Source organism: Thermobia domestica, chromosome 17 (genome assembly GCF_964235325.1).
Source record: "Thermobia domestica chromosome 17, izTheDome1.hap1.1, whole genome shotgun sequence".
Classification (NCBI taxonomy): domain Eukaryota; kingdom Metazoa; phylum Arthropoda; class Insecta; order Zygentoma; family Lepismatidae; genus Thermobia; species Thermobia domestica.
In genome coordinates, this window is record NC_137470.1 from 131,094,799 (window position 1) to 131,120,314 (window position 25,516).

The 25,516-nt window shown below is 34.3% G+C and overlaps 1 protein-coding gene across 1 annotated transcript; it reads left to right on the plus strand.

Moving 5' to 3' along the window:
- Positions 1–459: 459 nt before the first annotated feature.
- On the plus strand, positions 460–24,003 carry LOC145674338 (uncharacterized). The gene is made up of 4 exons (XM_081744270.1): positions 460–602; positions 9,609–9,746; positions 18,386–18,709; positions 21,749–24,003. Exons 2-4 carry the CDS (start codon positions 9,615–9,617, stop codon positions 21,785–21,787), a joined length of 495 nt encoding a protein of 164 aa, XP_081600396.1. The 5' UTR covers positions 460–602; positions 9,609–9,614; the 3' UTR covers positions 21,788–24,003.
- The last annotated feature ends 1,513 nt before the right edge of the window (positions 24,004–25,516 follow it).

The following is a 25,516-nucleotide window of genomic DNA, read 5'->3' on the forward strand; positions in this document are numbered from 1 at the left end:
CAGATTCTTTTTGTCATGGTTTCTAGGTCGTTGCTCTTACTGAAATCGCACGAACACGCGACGGACTGAAAAATCACTTTCGAATGCAAATCAACTTCTGGTATACAGTTGGTAGTTCCGTTTAATACATAAAGTAATATTTGGAACTGACGTATTAATGTAGGCGTTGTTTTAATTGATTGAGACAGAACCTACTGTTTAAAAATCGGAACCATTACTCCAGTTTGGTCCTGGGCAAATACCCACATTCACAACCGGGAACCGCTCACAAAAATGACCATGTTAGTCACGAAGAGCCATTCTGAGATTTAACGATTACCATAATAGATATTACTTCTTCTTACAACACTCATTAGAAATTTTTGTATATCCTATACAATTCCTTGAATAACACATATTGCTATTATATCATTAACATTTTATATTTTGACAGTTCCTGACGTCTTAGTCATCGTCGGGTCCGTAGCAAATGTATCAATCGAAATTTCAGTAAGTTACCTGTTTGGACAGTCCCGATCCGATTTCCATGGAGATGGTTGCCTCGTACACGAAACCCGAGGATTGTTTAAGATTCCAGTTGAAGCAAGTGTTGTTAACCACAGGTTTGTTTTAGGGGACACAGGTTGCAACCATGAGATTATTTGGGAAAATAATTTTCATAGGAAATGGTACAGTCAAACCAGAGAATGGTAAATTTCGTGAGGAAAGAATGTTTTGGATGACAGATGGTAAATTTGGAGGGTAGAATGATAAAATTGAAAATTGCGCCCAACTGCTTGGGGACTGGGTCGCCTACTTAAGCAATAGATCCTGTCTCATGCAGTCTAATGCTGAAATGGGGCGTTAACTTGGTCTCTGAAAGTTAGGGAACAGTGGGGTACTTTTTAGGTAGCCCAATTTCTACAACTTAAAAGGAAAAAGGCCTCTTTGCCACTAAAATGATCTGTGATTCCCTATATTTTGTTTACAGTAAACTTATGGAATTACACTTTTTTAAGAATAACCATGATAATATAAAGGAGACATTTTTATATACTTTCGACTCATCTAAATAAAGCAGAATTTGAAATTCATATTTTATTTCTCAGTAAGTTGATTTGTATTTTGTTTAAGTGTCACCTGTATTTCTTACAATTTCGACTGATTGCTTCCTATTTTCTAAATAAGATTTGAATAATTTGAGACAGTTTCAGCGTATACCGCAATGTTTTTATTATTATTATTATTATTTTAAAGAAGAATCTTACGGTTTATTACATCAAGCACCGTACTCGGAATGTAAAAAATATCGAATACTTGTAATTTGTCATTTGATCATTTTAGTATATGGTGTATTAAGCTATAGGTAGTGGTTTGGGTGCCTTTTGTTAGGCATAGAGCCGTGTTGCCCATTCGTTATATTCTGACGTATGAGAAAATCCCGTAGTCTGCCCTTTATTAGATGTTGAAATATTTTACTGAAAGCCGGTAGCAGTGAGATTGGTCTGCAATTTTGGATGGATGTGGAGTTTCCCTTCTTGTATATTGATCTTGCGCTGTTGTAAGAACATCAGAAAACACATAATTTTTTAAACATGAATTGAATAAATACGTTAGATGCGATGTCAAAGACAGTTTACATACTTTCATTATTTTTGTCGGTAGTTAATCGTTTGTCAACTTCGTTTCCTGCAATTTACTAATTTGATGCAGTTGCTGGATTCGGAAATTAATGTTTGATACTGAAAGGAAGATTTTGTGTACTCAAATGGCCAAATCAAGGAAACTTTTGCCTTAAATTTTCGTTTTAAAAAAGTCTTATGGCAATATACTGCTTCGAAAATTTCATTTGGTTAAGAAAAGAATAGTGCTACATACTTCATTGCATGGTTAAAACTTAAATACACTTTGCACTGAGAAAAAACAGAAAGGCTATTACTCACCGCAAAAAAATATGTAGCAGAATTTTCTTTTACATGCAACAGGTAGCGCTTTCGGAAGATGCAACTTCCTTCTTCAGCCTGTGGTAGACTTCAAAAAGGATAAAAAGCATGAAGGAAGGTTAAAAAATGGTTAAAAGATTAGGCTATGTAAAAAAAACAAATCTGTCAAACATTAGAACACACGGAAATAGAAACTCACTGACATTGTACACTGCTGTTTACTGTTTTCTGTTCTTGCTTTCCAAATGGTGAAAGTATGTAGTGAAAATATTACTCCAAATAGGATTTATTTCTCCTCTATCCAGGTTAAATGAGGGCCTTTCTTTGTGAATATAATATGATTCTTTAACCTTCCTCCATGTTTTTTATACTTTTTGAAGTCTACCACAAACTGAGGAAGGAAGTTGCATCTTCCGAAAGCGATACCTGTTGCATGTAAAAGAAAATTCTGCTACATATTTTTTGCGGTGATTCATAGCATTTTTTTCTCATTGAATATAATTACCGCTCGCAATATTGTGACACTTGGCACTGGTTTTGCAAGTATGTAATACCATGAGAATGAACAATACTGTTCAAATGGAGTATTATTATTATTATTATTATTATTATTATTATTATTATTATTATTATTATTATTATTATTATTATTATTATTATTATGAAACCACTACGTAGTATCTTAAGTTAATTTGAATGGTATTTTGAAAGTATCTACTAACGAAAATAATTATTTTATTTATTTATATATTTGTTTGTTTATTTATTTGGAACGACTATATTTTTATCCGTATAATTTGAAAATTAGACCGAATAATCGATAAAATATATTGTTTATGAACACTATTTGATACAGTTATTGATATATAACATACAAAGCACCTACCGGGAGACATTTTAAAGGAATTCCTCACTTGTTGTGAATATTTCTCTTTTACAATGTACTGTTATGCAGTTTAATACTAGCTCGAGGAGATAATTATAATATTAAAAGCATGCTTTTAACATTTGTTAATTAATGCGTATTATTCGCTTTTGATTAAGCGACTCTTTAGGAAAGGGGTATATCTTAGTCCAGTGTGAATAATTTCCAGTTAAACTTTTATTATCAGAAATCTATTTCGACCTTCAGGCGTAAATCCAAACAAATCAAATACATACATACATTTCATACAGATCACTAGTATAAGTTCAGCACAGATCCTATGTGAGACGTAGATTTACAATTTAAGATGGAATTCGAACCATTGTGCTGCGTTCGGAATGCAAGGTTGTCCCACCGGGAATTGAACTTGGGAAGTTGACCTTCTTATTGTGAGAATTGTCTGTACAATGTGCTAGGAAACTGTCTGACCAAAGTGTAAGGGATTATAGAGGGTGCCAAAATAAACTTTACTGACATACAATATGGGTCTGGAGTTACCGAGGTTAACTGCTAGTGGAGAAGACAGATCGGAAAGGTGAAATGAAGGACAGGCTATTTTTTATCACAAAGATTGCATTGATTTTGTCTCTTTTCTAGCCAACTGTATAAAACACCTTTAACAAACTGTATAATACAAATTACGAAAAAAAAAAAAAAAAAAGTTTTGACAGTCTGCTTCTGTGTGCATCAGAGCTTCTTTAATTTTAGCTGTAGCTTCCTCTTGGCTACCATGGCTACATTCTTTTCTTTAGAACAAGAGAACCGAATTAGATCCCGGTTGAAGTGCATGTAGTTCGGGTACCATCTTAAAATAACGTCTTATACAGCCTTGGTTCTAAAAAGGGCGAATAAGTTTCAGAAGCTCCGCTGTGGTTTTATGATTAACATAAATGAATGTAGCGCGGAAACTTGAATTCCAAGATTGGAAAAAGGATGTTAAAAAAATCATTAAACGAATATTCAATCGCATGATCATTTTCTGAATTTAGGGATGTGTTTGTATATTTCATTCTTCTTTTGTTTTTGTAGAAGAACGAACAAATAGCCAATATCCCTGGTACTTTCGTTGCATTAACATGATGTAATTAAAGGAATCATGAAATGTGTTACCAGTTACATTGGGACTTTTTCTTCAGTAAATAAAATACGTAATTATCCAACAATTTATAAAAACGTTAAAAAAAATCAAGGGATTTCAGACCTCTAATATACCACACGAAACAGTGTCACTCGTTTTACGTTACTGAAAACATTTTTCTTATTTTGTGTTCGATTTATCGGAATTTGTATATTTCGTTTTGAAGAAATACATAATATTTTTTTTTTTCCTTTTTACTTGTTAATAAAACGAGGATTCTAATATTTGCATCAAGAATAGCAATTACGTTATGTACAGGGAGTCCATAAAGTCCTGCAGGAAAGTAAACTCTATAACTTGGAAACTACGTAATGTATTAACAAATACTTTTTGGTGTACTTACAGAAATGTTCAAAGTTTTGTTGCAGCTAGTTAAGGTTCATCGCCAAACCTCCAATTGTGCATCATTCACGTCCAAACACACTTGCAGTCTTTTTGGGAAACCAAAAATTGCGTGTTGGTGGTGCTCGTCTGGAATGTTCAAAATCACATCAGTTATTTTGTTCTTCAGATCGTGCAGAGTAGCTGGCTTCTGCGAATACACCTTGGTCTTCACGTGTCCCCACAGCCAGTAATTACAAGGCGACAAGTCTGGTGATTTTGCAGGCCAAGGTGTGATCCTCTTCGGCCAATCCATCTCTCCTTAAATTCTTCGTTAGGAAAGTGTCGAACTTGGAGGGCATAGTGCGGCGGTGCCCCATCCTGTTGCATGTGGACATCATTAAGGATGCCTAACCTAGTAAGTTTTGGCAAAAGGAATGTCTGTAGCATTTTCAGATAATTGTTACCATTTACCGTCTCTTCCTTGAAGAAACAAAGGCCGATAATGTGGTCCATTGAAACAGCACATCACACATTGATTTTGGGACTACCCCGCTTGTGTTCCTCGAACTCACGTGGATTTTCCAGTCCCCAAATTCGGCAGTTGTGCCTGTTCGATTTTCGCGACACATGAAATGTGGCTTCATCTGAAAGCAGGAATCGAAACAGAAGGTCACCATCTTCTTGTAAGCGAGTAAGCATTGACTCTCAGAATTCCATTCTCATGTAACAGTCTTCCTCTGTCAGCTCGTGCACAAATTTTAACTTATAGGGCCGGACCTTCAAATTCTTGCGTACGATCTTTTGTAACGTTGATTTTCATATTCCCAGTTCCAATGACCTATGTTTAAGCGACTTCATTGGACTCCTGGCTACGCTGTCCTGCAACCTGTGAATCACATCGTCACTCGTTCCTGGCCTTCCACTGCGTGGTAAATCTGACACACTCCCGTTTTTTTGAACTTCTCGAACCACCTGTTGATACTTGTTTCTGATGGGGGTGTTTTCCCATACGTTGTTTGGAACTTTCTCCGCACTGACACGCAAGATTTTAATTCCGCAAACCACAAAACACATTGTGCCTTTTCTTTAATAGACGCCATTTTAAGTCACGTGGTTACCAGCGCAAACATCATCGAGCATTGTGGCCAGCATCGAGCAGGGTGGATTGATTTAAATCAATTGATTCTTTTAATAAAATTCGTTCATTTAAATCGAATTCCGAAACAAATTAATTTAAAGTGAAAATAAGTAAAATCCCGTTTGTGTTCTGTTATTTCGATTATGGAAGTTAATAATCATAATACAGTGAGACTCAAATGTACAGTATAGTATGAAAACAAGTGTCACGCAGAGGATGATTAGGGAAAATCCCGTTTTGAACAGGTAACGGAGCAATCCTACTTTCTTCTTTTCGTAACATTGGATTTGGGCTTTAAAATCGTTAACTATTCCTACGGGGGAATCACCATCAACATTTTAAGACGAAAATTCTTTTCTGTGCGTGTCTGTTTGTTTGTTCTCAGATAATAGGGTGTATTTAGAGGGGTCCTATACCCTCTCCATTTTTTTTTTTTTTTTTTTTTTTAATTTTATAACTTTAGGCGAAATTTATGTATTTCATGCCGCAAGGTAGTTCTTAGTTTTTAAAAATAGGCCCTTGCCAAATATCAGTAACTTTTGTGAAAAAAAGTGTCATTTTGATAAACGTTGCTGTACTTTTTCATTAATGCTTAACCTTTTAACTTATATCACCTATTTTTAGGTGATAGGATAGAATATTCATTATTCGATTAAAAAAGTACTAATAAGGCTTTTTACTTCGTTTTCTTCAAGACTGGAGGCACTGTAGAACACGTTACATATGCTTTCACGCCTTTCTGCGTTGAGGCATAGTGTGTGATGACGTCATAAATTTAAAAAGATATTTTCTGTTATGAATATTATTATTTTTTGGCGGGTTACATTTTACATTCAGAAGACTGAAATGCACCCCTTAATAATTTTCAGATCTCTGCGTGGAGACAGCGGGGTCCAGAGGGGCAAAAATGTTTTTAAAAAGGATATTTTTAACAAAAGTAGCTTTTATCTTGATTTTTCCCACCTTAGATGGAGACATATAAATGGTACCGTTTGAAAGGCTGTTCTTTTCTAAAGAAAATGATGTACGTACTATGTTCCTAAGATAAATAGGGATATCTGAGGGAACTGTTACGTGAGATCCTGTTTTATACGGGAATCTGGGGTATTTGGGGATTATTATTTTTTGCAGGCTTACTTTTGCACCTACAAGATTGAAATTTTGCACATTTACTCAGTGCACCCCTCAGTATTTTTCAGATTTGTTTAAGATCTCTGCCTTAAAATAGGAGGAGAGGTCCTCAGAGGTAAAAAATCCTTTTTTGGTGATTTACCCACCCCAGATACATGATGGAGACATTTGAAGGGTACCGTTTGAAAATTTGTTTTATTCTGAAGAAAATAATGTACAAATCATGATCCTTGGATAAATAGGGATGTCTGAGGAAATTTTCATATTACATCCGGGTCATCTGGGGCATTGTGGGAATGTTCTTAGCTCATTGTTAAACAATTTCCTCACCCTTACTACTCAAGATAGAAGCTCGAAATTTTGTACACACATTTAGTACACCCCTTAGTATTTCCCAGTTGATTTTGAGATCTGTGCGTTAACACAGGGAAATCCAGAGGGGATTTTTTTTTTTTTTTTTTTAGATTACTCTCAAAATTTCCCGCTTCAGGGACATGATAGGGAAATGTGAATGTTACCGTTTCAAAAGCTGTTCTATTCTAAAGAGAGTGATGTATGTACCATGATCCTAGGATAAATAGGGATGATGCTGTAGCTGCTTGACTGAAAGTCTATAATTTACCTTTAAAAAGAGCCATAATTTAAAAGTGTTAAGAAACATTGTTTTGGAATTTATATAGGTTAACGATTGGGGATAATTCAAAATTCTACCCCAATACTTTTACTTAAATAGCATAATTAGCATTTAATAATAATTCCTAATGCTTTTTCTTCAGTTCGCAACTTGTATTATACGAGGAGAAAGATTTGATTTAAATAAAAAAAAAATCGATTTAAATCAAAAAAGTCAACAAAAATGATTTTTTTTAAAAAATCATGATTTTTTCCACCCTGGCATCGAGCATTGTGGCCAAAACAAAATTTTAAACTTCCCTTCTTCCAACCCCAAAAATTTATACACTTAAACGTAACGGTTTCCAAGTTATAGAGTTTTACTTTCCTGCAGAACTTTATGGACTCCCTGTATTATTATTTCAGATTACATGAGTTAAAAATAATCTTAAGCACGCTTCGGGAAGAAAGTCTAAATGTCATACTCTCCTCGTTTTTTGTCTTTCCTGTCCACCTCCATATTAGTTGAAAGACCGTTGACTCTGATTTCAAAATTGAATCCTGCGTGTACCTTTACCTTAATCTTCTACAAGTAAAACGTAATGTGGACATTTCCTCGTATCTAACTCAGCTATATCAACAAATCAAGTTGCTTATAGACGTATTTACTCATTACAAACCAGCGACGCAACTAGGCTGGTTGTCGCCTGGGGCAAGAACTCGCCTTAGCGTCCCGTGACCAACCAAACCAAAACGCTCCCCGACTTCATCTCATATTTGCATCACACAGTAACTTCATTTTTTTTTTTTTTTTTTTTTCAAGTGGTAAAGCTTAATTTCAAAATTACAGTACATAATTTAATTTTTAGTACAAGATAAAACACCAAACTAATTAGTATTTGATTACCAAATAATCTGAGAGTAGCATGGCATCTTAACGTATTCTTATCATAGTCTTATCATAGTAACTGCAAATCACAATGTTTTTGGAGTTATATCGGGATGTGCATATGTGTAGAATGAATCAACAGTCTGTTGATTTAGAATAGAATATTTAATTATGAGAAACATTCAAGCTGTTATCTCAAGTATTATACTCGAAATTTTTGCAAATCTCTTAAATCGATGTAAGTTAAATGAAAACACAAAGTGGAACTAAAATTTAACTTTTCGGGCTTTTTTTGGCTGGAAGGTTTTTGCAATGTTCTCAAGAGATAGCTTTGAAGCTAACTTGTGCTTCATGAATATGATGCTAAAGTTTGTGAGATGTTCTGTTAAGTTTCTGAGGTATTTTTTTTTTTTTTTATCTTCAGTTTATTAAAACTCTTTTTCTTGCATTATAGTAAAAATAAATATTTGCCCATTTTTGCACCCCACCAATCATACGCCTGGGGCACAAGCTCCGTTTGTCCCACCCCGTAGTTACGTCACTGTTACAAACTTAACTTGTTAGATTGGCGTTATTTCAGCAAAACCACACAAGAACATGATATAGTGAGTTTGCGCTTTTCATAATTATTATAAAATATTTCTCGCTCCACAGATCTGCAGCACCGTCTACCCACATTGATATTGAGATCAAATAAAATGTATAATAAAAAGTAGCAATAATACGATTATACAAGTCTTTTGCAGTTTCTTATGTATTAACCTAAAAGACATTTATATTTTTTATTTTTATTTATTTATTTATTTTTTTATTTATTTTTTTTTTTTATTATTTTGTCAGCTCTTGAACATATGAAAACTTCGTTACATTAAGATCGCAAACTATCAGTGAAAGCGTAACTTGCTCTTTGATACTCTAGCAAGTACGCCTGCTTCGACGAAAGTATGTAAAGAAAAGGAATCATTATATACTTCGTCCTTGCTTTCTATTTATGTCCTTTGTAAGGAATGAGGCTATATACAAGATGAGACCTACAACTTAAGTGGGTAGACTAGCGATCAGTTCTTAGACTTTGCATCATATTCGACCGTTGCTTTTTTTTTTTTTTTTTTTTTTTTTTAATATTCCTAAAACAAGGATCATTCAGATATTACTATCACAATACTAACAACATGTAACTACAATTTTACCTGTAAATTTTCTAGAATTTATTGAAAACCTCATTTGACGTTGAATATTTATGGAAGAATTGGAAATAATAATTACTAATATTATTTTGACTTGCACATTCGTAGCAGTATGTAATTTAGCTCTTTTTAAAGTCTTGTTCGTACACGATTTAAATTTATTTTTAGAAGCATTATTTTGCATTTCCTCTAATGTTATATCTTTATAAGTTGGAAACGTTCCAGCATTTCAACAAGTTAATTGCAGCAACGGAAATACGTAAAATCAGACAATACATGTTTTGTCAATTTGTGTTTAATAGACAATTTCACGTATACTTACACAACATAATAATGTTTCAGGTTGCAATGGACGGAAAGAAAAAACGTATGTCAACTCCACAATGTACGTGCAAGAGTCCACGAGAGGGAAGAGTAGTTTCAAGACAAAGAAAATTAGATTTAGTAAAGAGAAAATTGGATTTTAGTAAAGCCCCAAGTGTAAGTAATACATTTTACTTTAAGCTTCAGTAGAATATTTGAGCATATTTTGTATGAAAAATTGAATCCCAACCCCTGAACTCTCACAAGAAATCGAAACCATTTCCCCGGAACACTAATAACAACATAAGGAACGAAATTGTTGCATGAATACAAATCTTAACTTGGACTAAGCTTGGTATATATATATATATATATATATATATATATATATATATATATATATATATATATATATATATATATATATATATATATATAAATTACGAAGGAATCGTCCCTTTGGGAGCCTAAATTTTTGTCATATGTTTCGGAACGCCACACTTGTTCCTTCTTCAGTGGCCAGGTAACAAGGATGAAAACAGATAGGAGATAAAAGGTGTAAAATGCAACGTAAAGGTTTGTTTTGCTCTGCTTGTGACATTTCAGGATCCATTGTTTATTATTATTATTACTATTATTATTATTACCGTAATATTATTATGTATTCCGCCTTTTGGCAGGTCCTGGGACTGAAGAGTGTTTTTAGTTATTTATTGTTATTGTTTATTTTATTTTTTGTTTTTTGGCCTGATAACGTTTCTTCCACGTTTTTTGATCTTCAGCTTCCTCTTTGAAGTCCCACTATTTTCTTGTGTTTCTCAATCCATTCTTTACTTTACATTTATTTAGTGGTATATATGTTCCTTGTTTTAGACCTTTTATGTTCTATCCGTTTTTATCCTTGGTACCTTGTCACTGAAGAAGGAACCAGCGTGGCGTTCCGAAACGTTTGGAAAATATTTAATCTTCCTAAGGGAGGATTCATTGGTAAGTAGCCAATTTTTTTTGTTAATTTGGATCATCCTCTCATGCGCCCATATAATTTTAAGCTTGGGACATGTCTGTCATTTAGTAATTGCCAAAATTTTCAACGGGAATTCTCATCTTTCTCAGTTGCGTTTTCATGTCAGCATCTCATCACATCACATGACATCAGTCATTATGTAGAAGTATGAAACAAAAAGTAATAAAAGTATATACAAATAATAACTGAAACTAATCTGAATAATGTTCATTTCCTGTATTTCTTAATATATTTCATGTCTTTCTCGCGGGCACTCTTCGTCGGGGCTTTAGGCATTCTTCTCTTCAGGTTTTCACATAGCTTCATAACTACAGTGGTGTGTATATATATATATTATTTTTTTAATACAGTATAATTTTGTTAGTCACTAACACCTAAATCTATTATGTTTCTCTATTTTTGGAACCCTATCATGTACTCTTCTACGAGGGGGAGTCCGGAAATGTTTCCCCAAACGACTGTGGATAGAGATGGGGATGCAAGACTAAAAAAATAGCATGTGCCATTAAAGATTAGACGTACTTTTATTTTCCCACCAAGTACCGCGTACATTGAGATATTTGTCATACCAGTCTATAAGCTTCAAAAACTCTACCAGGAAAAAATGTAGGACTCTGCATACGGAAGAAGCGTCGAATAGCTTCTGTGACTTCATTATTGCTTCTAAAGCGCCTGCCGCCGAGAGACTTCTTCAAAGCCGGAAACAGTTGGAAGTCATTGGGTGAGAGATCAGGATTGTCTGGCGAACGGGCAAGGCGCTCCCACCCAAGAGTTGAAATATAATTTTGCGTTGCCGTCGCTGAGTGTGGTCTCGCATTGTCATCCAACAATAGAACACCAGGCGGTTATTGATTTTTGCTTCCTATACGCCACGTGCCCATTCATAGCGGACAACCGACGTACTTCCTTCTTTTGACCATGACGTCAAAACCCACCTTCTCTCCATAGCTACCAGGCTCAGACTGAGAGACTCGTCTCTGCTTTGCGCAGGCGCTGCGACGGTGCCGTCTGGAGGATCGCGGTCAGACGATACCAACTTGTGTCTGGGTATGTTGCACGTGTAACCATTGTGTTTCCTCCAATGCTGTTCGCTTTCCTGGGGAAAACGAGAGGGGAAACTTATTTTCGAACTCCCCCTTGTACGTTTCAGGGGTTTAGGCTTACATCGTGTTGAAAGACAATTATATCCAGCGTAGAATATTACAGGATAAGATTCCAAAAAAATAGAGAAACACGTTTAATTTAACTGTTAGTGCACTAACAAAATTATACTATTGTTGTAGTCGTAATTTTAGATTTTGTTTCGAGTCGAATGTGATTTTCATTTTAGTTATATACACTTACGAAACATAGGGACAATCGGTCGAAAAAGTGTAAAAGCTTTCCTAGGTCAGCCATCGTTTCGGTTTTCTTTTTTTTCTTTCTTCATTGCCACGAGGCAAACGCCGGGATGATACCTAACATAAAGGTCCCAAGCCATTTCCTCGGATAGTGTAATTGCCAAGGGCCGTCATCCCTCATACGTGACGAGCTAACATGGCCATAAATGCCGAAAGCCCAAAAATATAATTCCTAATAGTAATGTTTACGAAACATCAGAAAATATGGAACTAAGCTCCATATGACAAAAAAATATATAGAAATAGATGAACTAAACACTAAAAATGGTCTAATAACGTTTGAACGTGATCCAATGTTAATAGTTGAAGTTCTAATGAGCATTTTTCCAGTGTTGGCAAAAGTTAACAAAGAGATTGATGATTAAATAAATTTTAATTTGAATTCCCAAACTAAAGTAGTTCGATCCCAGCCCCCGCCAAGTGAACTTTGTGGTGGACAAACACCGTGTGCGTGGGTTTTCTCGGGGTTCTCCCGTTTTCTCCCACTTTCTTCATTCCACCATTTCATTCATTACTCATCATCACCGTCTCCTTCAGCCTAACCGACATAATCGTGGGACGTAAAACTCAAAGATTTCATTTCATTTCCTAACTAAAGTAATAAACTCTGTATTCTTACTCCAATCACTGAACAGGAAATTGAACGCTTCATAAATGAATTATCACCAAAAACAACATCTGGTATAGATGGATTATCAGCAAGTGTATTGAAACACGAAATCAAATATATTAAAACCTTTGCAGTATATATTTAACCTAAGCTTAGAAAGAGGTGTATTTCCTGATGATTTTAAGACTGCTGTAATAAATCCTATATATAAAAAGGGCTCAAAGTCTGATCCTAATGACTATAGACCTTATCAATTCTCAGTAACTGTGCTAAACTGTTACAAAAATGTATAAAGAAAAGATTAGTTAATTTTCTTGAACAAAATAAATTCTTTTCTTCAATATGGATTTCAAAAAGGTAAAAGTACATCACATGCGTGTTGGTAGATATGGAATGAGGCTGTGGGCCTGCAAGGTTTTGAAATAATAGCACATACCGATATTAATAGGTTGCTAGAGATATACTGTGTAAACAGTTAATTGATATAATGGATGTAGCTTATGGAATCTAGATGAATATGGAATTACGATTGGTAATAGATATATATTGATTTGTTAAGACATGATTGCTAGATTGATCAGAAGATATTATAATGATGACATAACATTATTTTGGTGACTAGAGTAATATTGACATGAATATTCATGTTAGGGTATTTGTGGAATATTATGGACATAATTGTGTTGCGTAGGCACACATTAAGAATAAAGGTATAGAACAATTCACCAGTTGTGTAGATTTTCAAGATTACTAACAATACGGTATACAATTTAACAGAGATTGTTTGTAAAAATATTGATGAAGCTGAAAAAGTAATTGCAGTTTTCCTAGACTTAGCTAAAGCATTCGGCACAATATCACACATGGAATAAGGGGTATATCGCTATCTTGTTTTAACAGTTATTTGAAAGACAGAAAACAAGGAGTCCCACAGGAACTGTATTGGGCCCAATATTATTTTTAATTTATATAAATGATTTGTGTAATTTAAAAATGGACGGGCATATACAATCATTTGCTGATGACACCGCTCTTATATTTACTGATAAAACATGGACAGATGTATTCAAGAAAACTGAAGCAGAAATGAAGAAAGTAAAACAATGGCTTGTTAATCATCAGTTAGTATTAAATGCTGAAAAACCAGGTGTATAACGTTTTCGCCAACTTTAAGAGGACGGCCGGAAAACATGTCACTAAAATTACATTATTGTCAAAATACTGAAAAATGTAACTGTAACTGTAGTCCTCTTATTACTGAAAATAAAGTAAAATACTTAGGTATATTTATTGATAAGCATCTAAAATGGTCTTCTCACATTACATATATCACCACAATACTAAGAAAATTATTATATAAATTTGTTCAATTATGAAACATTGTAAACATAAAAATATTACGTACTGTATATTATGCTCTTGTAAATAGTATACTTACATATGGCATATTGGGATGCTGCTTACCCTACTCATTTAAAATCTTTGATTGTTCAGCAAAATAATATTGTAAGAATATGTTTTAAAAAGGGACTTGAAAGTAGACTAGATAGACTCTATAACCAATTTTCAGTGTTATCACTTTCAAAATTATATTTGCAGAAGGTATTAATATATATTAAAAAGAATAGAAACAACCGGGACGGGAAACATATGTATATAACCAGAAATGTAACAAAGAAAAATTTAGAAATTAAAACAACGAGTAAATCTGTAACACTATACCAAACATATTACAGAACTCCGAAGATCTGTAATAAACTCCCACTCTGAATCAAAGAGGAAAGTAATTTCAAAGTATATAAAAGGTTAATTTTACAGTGGTTAAAAGAATCAAAAAGTATTTACAAAATTATTGTTAGCTAAAAGTAAGAATTATGAACCTCATATGTTACGGTAAGAAAATAAATAAATAAAACATGAGAATTAGGCTCACACAAGCATTTGCTTATGTGAGCCATTTTCTATGTTTTCTTTATTCTTTGCATAACTAACTAACTCTATGGCCTATGGAACCCGGAGGTTCAGTGCCGCGTTCACAAAAGCTCTCCACTGACTTCTATCCTTAGCTAATTGCATCCAGTTTCTACTTTGTATTCCTATCTCTGCGAGATCCATCTTAATATTATCCTCCCATCTGCGCCTAGGTCTTCCTAATGGTCGTTTTCCTATGGGTCTACCAGTCAAGACTTTGAAAGCGTTTCTACTTTCTTCCATTCTAGCTACATGACCTGCCCACCTAAGCCTCCTAGACTTGACGACCCTGACAATGTTGGGTAAACCGTATAAACTATGTAGTTCCTCGTTATGAAGCTTCCGCCATTCCCCATTCTCGTTCCTCTTGGGTCCGAATATTCTTCTCAGGATCCTGTTCTCAAATACTTTCAGTCTATGTTCTTCCCTCAGAGTAAGCGACCATGTTTCGCATTCTTTGCATAAGAAATACAAAAATTTCGCAATATAGAAAAAAGTGCATTCAATTAATCTACCCGACACCGGAAGGTAGACATTACTTCTGGAAGTCCGAAGTTCTGTCATCTTTGAATACCGGGTACGTTAAATTCTATTAATAAAGGAAATTTAGGAAGTTCGATTTCCTTTGGAGAAGTAATAGCACTTACAAGTAGGAAATTTACTTGTTAATTTCTGTAGCAGTTAATTTTTCCAAAAATAAAAAATAAATAAAGTTTACTTGTAAACAATTTGTATGTGAAGAATTGGATCATGATGTAAACACACTGTTATACAATGATGTCTGTGAATTCGTCTTAAGCGCTGATGACAGGTTCACTTACATAACTAGAACTCATTACTAGAGGCACGAGTTTTTCGCAATGACCGATAAAACGAAATGGGACAGAATTAAATAATTTTCAGTTTCTTGACGTTTTATGATATTCTATGTATATTTTCATTGGTTTCCGTTGCGCGATAAAGCGCGAAATTGGCAGTTTTGCACGAAATTTCTAACTACGCGAAATAACGCGAAATTTTAGAAATACGTTTTCATAAATTTAAAGACGCCAGTTTTCCGCTGATAAAACGGTAGAAAGCGGTATGAACGGTGCATTTTGGGTGATTCGGACATGACTGTAGAGAATATGTTGCGCGTTAGTTACTGATTTTCCTTCACTTTGATTTTAAAAATTGAAATTTACAATGTCAAGTGAAATATTTAGTGTTTATTTCTGTAATGATCTATGAATAAAAGGAACAATTGTAAAAATGTCACGGTATAGCTTTTCCACAAGAGTTACAAAATGGGAAACTTTATTTGGAAATTTCTACAAAATGCGAAATTTTCAAATTCTCAAAAACTTAAAAACTTGTGCCCCTATTCTTTACGGAAGGTTGGCACCGATACTTCTTAAATTCGAAATTTCTTCTGGAACCCGGACTCGAATAAGTTGCGCTAATACTTATTTCTCTGGTTGGTTTAATCATATGTATCTCGTTTGCTCCTCACATCTGTTTTTCATTCATGCCCTGTTTGTCCAGTGTGTGTTCGGCCACATTTACGTGAGGTTAAATAAATACCTGGTGTTTCAGTAAATTAAAATTTAGTTAGGGTTGTTTAGATATGTTCAAGAGCTGATCTAGTTAATTTGAATATAGTCGTACTTTACGGATACTTAATGAGGAAAACACAAAAGGATAAAATTTTGCTACACCAATTAGTTTTAGGGGCCGCGGCGGCTCAGTGGTAGAACGTTCACCTCTGGTGCTTGGAGTCCCGGGTTCGATTCCAGCTCCCGCCAAGTGAACTTTGTGGTGGACAAACATCGTGTGCGTGGGTTTTCTCGGTTCTCCCGTTTCCTTCCACTTTCTTAATTTCATTCTTCCCGTTTCCTTCCACTTTCTCATAGTCACCGTCTCCTTTAGCTTAGACGGCATAATCGTGGGACGTAAAACTTCAAGATTTTTACCAATTAGATTTACTAACATCTTACAATTGCAAGTACTATATAAATATTAGCAGGCATGAACTATCTGAATCGTGTTCTGACTATAAGAATTTGCACTGTCTGTGAAAGACAGCATTTCTCAGAACTTCTTGTTTTAAATTAGCATAATGTTTACATACCAAAAATATAACTTACAGGGTTGAGGTTGACAAGTCCTGGTTTCTAAACACCATCCTGCTCATTCTAAGCCAGAATGTGTTCAAGTATGAGCCTCTAATGCTCAGCGTACCAACAGGTCTACTTCCAGAAAAAAAAAAAAAAAAAAAACGACCCTTTGTCCATTTCGGAGACATACTTCCTATTTTCATATTCAACAAACTTAGAAAGTTCGTTACTGAATTTTCTGTGTCTGTCTGTGTGTACGTCTGTCTGTTATTTCTGAATTTTGAACCCTCCATTCCATAGAGCATCAGAAGCTATTTGAAAGAAGTGATGGAATTTTTCGCGTCACTCTTACCGTTCCCGAGATATTAGCCCAAAAAGTTCGATTTTAGGAGATTTAAGGAGCCGTATCTCGGGAACCGTAAGTTATAGAGAGATCATATTAGTGTTGATCAATATCAATATCCTGTAGAGTTAATACCAAAACATTTCAGACATAAAATAACGAATGCAGATCAATACATTTTTTATAGTATTATTAATGCGTAAATTATTTTCTTTATACATTTTTGAGACGTTGATCTATTTCGGCTTTTGGCTTTGGTTACTTACAACTAAATTTGGCACGCTACCTAAATAGGCTTAACTTCATACCAATTTTGGTCCAAATGGGACAACGCGTTCCTGAAATGAAAATTTAGTGGTGAACGGGAGACTTATATTATTGTGGAACATCATGATGGAATAAGTCTGTAGAAAAATAATAATAGCCATAGAATAAGTCTATAGTCAGTTAACAAGGAGATAAAATGACACTGGAGGTCTCTGAGCCCCAGAGTAGCTTACAGGCAGATTACAGAGAATCTGCTGTGTTTGTAGAGTAGAGTTTACATTCTTGCTTTAGTTATTATTTTGTATGAAAAAGTGTAATGTACAGGACACATGCAGTGATTTGTTATTTAGGCTAAATGCGTTGTTAGAGAACCTGACTTAATATCTACCGGATTACTGAGTCTGTTGTGTATTGTAACTGATCAGTAGACATGGTGTTTAGTTTTACTTCTGTTGGTTTTATTAAATTTGAATTACCTTTTTGTAAAGATATCTGTACCTTAAATATTAAGTTAGTGTGTCTGCACAAATGAAATGTTCGTCACTTTATCATATTTATTTTCAAAAACAAATTAAACGAAATGCAGGGCCGCGGTGGCTTAGTGGTAGAGCGTTCACCTCTGGTGCATGGGGTCCTTGGTTCGATCCCAGCTCGCGCCAAGTGAACTTTGTAATGGACAAAGATCGTGTGCGTGGGTTTTCTCAGGGTTCTCACGCTTCTTTCCACTTTCCTTATTCCACCATTGCATTCATCCTCATCATCACTGTTTCCGTATAACCTACGCTTCGTTACCATCAGACGTAAAACTTAAAAATTTCATTTTAAAGGAGATGCAAAACTAGCATTTGGATATAATTGAATTAAAATTTAGAAATTAAGTAGCAAGAACTTTCTCTAAGATATTTCCAGCTTAGGAATAAACCAAGTACCCATTATGAGTCACAGCGTTGAGCATATCGTATTTCTCACATATAAACAAGACATCGCATTACACTATTTTACAGGTATAGTAAATTTGATAAAACAGTACAAATTTTATTTGGACAGATCTAAATGCCATAAAGAAGATAATACATTAGCTTATTTGATTTTTGTTTATTTTCAGAGCAGTAGCAGTATCGTTGGATCCCATAGTTCTCAGGTTTTGAGTGGAGGCTCATCTCGGTTGAAGTCTCCTTTGCCCAAAGATGCCAATAGTAATGTAAGGTTAGGGCAGAAAACCTCTTCTTCAACCTCGGTATCACACGAATTGACACGTGGTGATGATACTGAAAGTGTGTACCTAAATGAGTTGAAAATGTTGAATAAGTCTGTTTCGTCGTGGATAGATATGCATGTGAAGCAGGACCCATATTGCATCCTTCTTCCTGTTTTTAAGGATTATGAGAGTCACTTGTTAAAAATCGAGGAGAAAGCGCCTTGTGGAGAGGTAAGTGCAACAAAGGAATGCGTGTGGCTGTTTTAAAAGCAGCCATTTCTACTACATTTAGTCTGTCGTCTAGGTTTACTTCCAATAGCACACGAACTAGTTCTCTTTTTAGTTTTAGAGATAAATCACAAATGCAAATTCACGGATTTACCATCATCAAATAAAAATCAAGATATCAAGACTCCGGGTTTATTTGCTTTTAGAGTCGCATATATGAAAAGTAAAATAACCTTAGTACATGTAAAAATATTGGTGGATTCACTTTTGCCACTGAGCGTTCTAAAACTGATGATAAAACAGGTAGCGTGGGTACAAATAAAAGAACTGGAAGATTCACTTTTCGTTCAAGGTAACACAAAAAGTTATGGTAAAATCACTAGCCTATGTCCAAATAAGGAAACTGGTCGTTTCACTATTGCCACTGTAGAAACGAAAAGTGTTCCCAAAATAAGTAGCATGAGTAGAAATAAGAATATTAGGTTTATTTTCGGTTCCAGAGATAAGAAGAATGACGATGAAAGCACTAATTTTAGCATAAGTAGTGCTGCATTTTCATTATGTTCTTAATGTGTTAAAAGTGTTTATGAAACTGAAAATGTATGTTATGAAAAAAGAGGGCCTTAGAAAGCAACAGAGGAAAATATTCACTGACAGTAAAAAAGTTATTTATTAAAATCTTGAAGCAAGTACTTCTATATTTATCCTTTAATTAGTAGAAACAACACTAAAGCACGATATGCACAAATACGAGGGAGAATCAAAAACTAAGGTTACAAGGCCGATATTTCTAGAGTTTCGCCTGTTATATAGGAATGAGGAGTATGCGGTAATTGTAATATATAGAGTTGGCAAGTATGAAGAGTTTCAGCCATTCACCACCTCCGCCGCTAGTAGTAGGTAAACACAAATGGCGACTTGTTTGGAAAACTGGTCTCGTGAAGAAGTCTGCTTAGTTATTTGATTTCTGTGGGTGAAACGTGTTACCGCGGCTGAATTCCCGGCACCTGTAGAAGTTTACTGAGAGACTGTAATATCTCGTCAGCATGTCGCAGAGTGGTGCGGAAAGTTTGCTGCATGTAGAGAAAACGTCACCGACGAAGAGCGCAATGGCCCACTCAGCATGGCATCAACAGATTTCAACACAGCTCCTCGCATGGAGGCGCTGATTCAGAACAACTAGAGGATCACTTCAAGCGACTTTCACCTGTTCCCACAATTGAAGAAGCACGTAGGAGGTCGTCGCTTCGCTTCAGACGAGGAGGTGAAAAACTTCGTAACAACATGACGGAACATGCAAGGACAGGATTTTCAACAGGAAGGAATCTTCAAACTCTTCCAACGATGCGACAAGTGCCTCAACCGATATGAGAAGTATGTCGAAAAATAACCTAATGTATGTAGTATCTGTTGGCTGTGTTGGTTGTATGAAATAATATATACAGGTTTCACTGCAGATTTTGTAACCTTACTTTCTGATCACCCCTCGTATATATATAAATATATATAGTAGACAACTTTAAATTTTGTCTGAAATCACGGTGAAACGCATTGAAATAGACGAAAACTGAAAACCATCCGACTCGCAAAGAACGACAATGCTAGAATTTCATAAATATCCTCATTGGCAGAGTAAAGATGCGACAAAATAAAAAGCGAGGAATTGTTGTTCGGAATACGTGGGTTTCAATCTAAAATGGTTGAAAGGTTTCAGTCGTGCCAGCCGATTTGGGCTCCACACTGGCATATCGCATTATGTTAAATGAAATAGCATTGTCGTCTTTCCTTGCGTCCTCACCATACCCAACCATAGAGCATTGTTGAGAAACGGATTTGAGGTGTTATAGGTTCCCTTCACATAACAATGTGCAAATTTTCTGTATCATTTATGCATGCCCCTATGTTGTGTTGGAAGAGCCTGCTGAATCGGAAACCTTGCTTTTTCATTTAGCATAGAGCACCTTACCAGCGTAGAGCCCAAACGGCTGGTGCGATTGGAAAATTTCAACAATTTTAGATTGAAAACCACATATTTCCAACAACTTTTTTTTTTCACTTTCTTCTCTTCGTTTCTTTAAGTTCTAAAACAGTAGGAAAATAGGCTGCTTTAAACTGTTAACTTCTTCAGATGTATTACTGCTTATCCATGGATGAAGAAGACCTAAGTCATATTGTCTTTTTTTTTTATTTATATATATGAGCTTACATTGGCTCCTGCGCGAACTTTAGTGAAATTTGTCATTGCTAAGCCACATGGGATACAGGAAAGTCTTTCCACTTCCAAGAAAAATGATCGTTTATCCATGGCTCCAAGAATACGCTAACCATGTAACTACTAGGGAGTTATGGTTCCTTTTGTCATACAATTGATACTTAGGTATAGATCATGATCATCAATTACAGTTAAAAAAAAAAAAAAAAAAAAAAAATCTTGCGAATTCTTCCGTATTCTTCCACTGCTTGAATCGATGTAGGATGAAAACTATAACAAAGGTTGAATAGGAAATGTGCAGGACGGGACCTGGTTTCGGGAGTCCCAGTAGGGTATTAGCGATATAATAATTCAACTGTGAGTTTGTTTACGAAGGATTCTTGAATAATTGTTTCCTATGAATAGCAGAATGACTGACAGTATTTATATACAAATAATAGTGGTAATTTCTTGCTTTGTTGTTAGCAGTTTATTTTTGCACAATATAAGGCGCCTTACTGTCGCGTGCCTTGTTTTGCAGTAACTACGTATCCAGGTTTTTACTGGCGAAATTGCTTTTCCAATCTTTTTCACTTTCGTCTATTCGAAGTATAAACTTTCCAGTATCAATGTTATTTTAATATAATTCTGAACGTAATAACGGAAATACTCGCTTAATTTAGTCGTAACAAGGTCTGTGTAATAAATACTCGTAAGTGCGCAAATAAATGGCGATTACCATAGCACAACCAGCATGTTATGCTATTGTACCGCACGATGATAAAAAATTGATTCTGATTAGTGTGTATGCTCTCATATGTCAGATGCTAACTGTTTATTTTGATTTATAGTTTATTTGTGTATCGGATTCAGAAGGGGACGACGACTAGGGAAAATGGACAGTAGGCCCTGCTTCGGCCTGGACCATGCAGTTGGTTTGCTATACCATGAGAAAACCTTTTTTTTCTTCGTCGTCGTCATGGCTCCAAGTGCAGTGTAATCTGAGACATTTGTAAGGCAAGTTATGGGAATAACATCTGTTTTTGAAGGTAACAGATAGTTATTCAGACTGTATGAGATAGTTATTCAATATATTTATATTAAAATAGTTATTCAGACTGTATGAGATAGTTATTCAATATAGTTATTCAATGTCTCAGTGTAAACTAAGTCATTTGTAAGGCAAGTTGTGGGAAAACATCTGTTTTTGAAGGTAACAGATAGTTATTCAGACTGTATGAGATAGTTATTCAATATAGTTATTCAATGTCTCAGTGTAAACTAAGTCATTTGTAAGGCAAGTTGTGGGAAAACATCTGTTTTTGAAGGTAACAGATAGTTATTCAGACTGTATGAGATAGTTATTCAATATAGTTATTCAATGTCTCAGTGTAAACTAAGTCATTTGTAAGGCAAGTTGTGGGAAAACATCTGTTTTTGAAGGTAACAGATAGTTATTCAATATATTTATATTAAAATAGTTATTCAGACTGTATGAGATAGTTATTCAATATAGTTATTCAATGTCTCAGTGTAAACTGAGACATTTGTAAGGCAAGTTATGGGAATAACATCTGTTTTTGAAGGTAACAGATAGTTATTCAGACTGTATGAGATAGTTATTCAATATATTTATATTAAAATAATTATTCAGACTGTATTAGATAGTTATTCAATATAGTTATTCAATGTCTCAGTGTAAACTAAGTCATTTGTAAGGCAAGTTGTGGGAAAACATCTGTTTTTGAAGGTAACAGATAGTTATTCAGACTGTATGAGATAGTTATTCAATATAGTTATTCAATGTCTCAGTGTAAACTAAGTCATTTGTAAGGCAAGTTGTGGGAAAACATCTGTTTTTGAAGGTAACAGATAGTTATTCAGACTGTATGAGATAGTTATTCAATATAGTTATTCAATGTCTCAGTGTAAACTGAGACATTTGTAAGGCAAGTTATGGGAATAACATTTGTTTTTGAATTTAACAGATAGTTATTCAGACTGTATGAGATAGTTATTCAATATATTTATATTAAAATAGTTATTCAGGCTGTATGAGATAGTTATTCAATATAGTTATTCAATGTCTCAGTGTAAACTAAGTCATTTGTAAGGCAAGTTATGGGAAAACATCTGTTTTTGAAGGTAACAGATAGTTATTCAGACTGTATGAGATAGTTATTCAATATAGTTATTCAATGTCTCAGTGTAAACTGAGACATTTGTAAGGCAAGTTATGGGAAAACATCTGTTTTTGAAGGTAACAGATAGTTATTCAGACTGTATGAGATAGTTATTCAATATAGTTATTCAATGTCTCAGTGTAAACTAAGTCATTTGTAAGGCAAGTTGTGGGAAAACATCTGTTTTTGAAGGTAACAGATAGTTATTCAGACAGTATGAGATAGTTATTCAATATAGTTATATTGAAACAGTTATTCAGACTGTATGAGATAGTTATTCAATATAGTTATTCAATGTCTCAGTGTAAACTGAGACATTTGTAAGGCAAGTTATGGGAATAACATTTGTTTTTGAAGGTAACAGATAGTTATTCAGACTGTATGAGGTAGTTATTCAATATAGTTATATTGAAATAGTTATTCAGACTGTATGAGGTAAATCCCGAATTCTACAGTGCTTTCTCCTTGAAAAGGAAAGCTGTAATGATAACTGTAGTTGTATAAACAACTTTTAGAGCGTATAGAATAAAGGCCGTTAAATCGCGATACAGGTCATGTTAAATAATTGTCTGTTTTTAAAGTTCACTATGACATGTTGGATTTTTTTTTTCACATGATTTTACAGTTGGTTATCCACTAAACTTTGTGCACTTTTTGCAGTGATAATTCTTTTCCTTTTAAAAAAAATTAACGCTTCCGCTTATTTTAAGCTGTCAAGGTTCTGTTGTGTATCTGCTTTGTATTTTGTGAGGCTCTCTGATTTAAATATTGGAGTTACTGTTGTAACGAAGCAGGACTCTGATGATTGTAGTCTACAACTGCAATCAGAATGTAAGATGTGAGCATTTGTGTCTAATTGCTTTGAGCGTATGTTGTACAAATAATCTTAAAATGCATAAATAAATGTAAGAGTTGTACCAAAATGTTGCAGATTTTGTTTAAGAAATGGCAATAAATAACTTCCTTAGAATTTGATGTAACCTGTGAATTCGATGGACCTTATGATTAGATAAAGATTTACCAACAGTTGGAAATAAAACCGTAAACTTATAAAGAGATATTTATTTATACACATGTTATACTTTTTTTTTTCTTCTTTTACTTGCATATAACTGCAAGGTGGATTGTAGATGTTGAATACTCATACTCGAAATGGCTGTTTATGTACTCTTACCACTTTTTCATTACGTATTTTGATAATATTGAAGAAAAGATTTCAAGTTTTTTTTTTTTTTAGTGTACAATTGAATAGTTTAATCTAAAGGGAATTAGTCAACAAAATTAAGTTATTAACTTCGATGTTAAGAAATAGAACTGTGCACACTGCTGTGAATAATGAACATTATAAATATTGTGCGGACTTACTGAAAGATGTATTTTACGATGTACACTCATGTACAAAATTATTGTCGCATGTCTATAAATATGTTGATCTAGGAATAATTTGATAACGAATTCGCCCGGTATTTCTTATAATGTTAGTATGTGTATAATCAGCAAAGACATGTATATGGCAAATTTCATGTCAAAAGAGCAGTAAATAAGAACAGTAAAACAAAAATAAAATTTTCTTGTCCATTTAGCAACATTTTATTTTATTCATTTTTGTTTTCGTATTTATAATTCTTTTCCTATGAAATTTACCACAAATATACATTTCCCGATTATACACATAGTATCAGTATTAAAAATAGCCTGCAAAATCATTAGCAAATTATATTCTTACAAAAAGACAGTTATAGATATGCGATAATCATTTTGGACATGAGTGTACATTAATCAACCTTGTCTGCTCGGTATATAAACGTCTTTCAATATTTTGCATCAGCCCTGGGTAAAATCATGTGTATATATAAATAAAACTTGTTTGTGCGACAGTTTACATGCGTTATAGATCATAACGCTGTTAAGATTTCGTCTCGGTGCACTATTCTTTGTATCTTGAACGTAAGTCAATGGAGAATTCCTGCTGCAAGGAGATTAATTCGTGTGTTTCACGAGTTTATTTTATATTTTTCAAGATAGTATATGACATTAAGTCAGTAGAGTAATGGATAATCTACTTCCAATCTGCTGCTACCACTATATATATATATTATGTATGTACGTGACAGATACAAGTACTGTCCAATGATGCGTACAAAATTAAAGTGATAGCATCCAAAGGTTTATATATCTAGAAAACAGAGTGAATAGTAAAATGGAGATGTAGTGGTTTTGCTTTATATATAAACGATCAGTATCAAACTTCGTGTTCCCTGCAATTTTTACTCAGCTCACTGTAAATTGTAATTGTTCACATGATCAAAATTCATACTGTTAGCTATAGCAAATTAGTAACACATTTACTTGAACTGTTGTGATAGTTTTCGATTTGTATTTGTTCTCCACCGAAACTGTATGAGACGTGAACTTACAATTTAAAATGCAATCCGA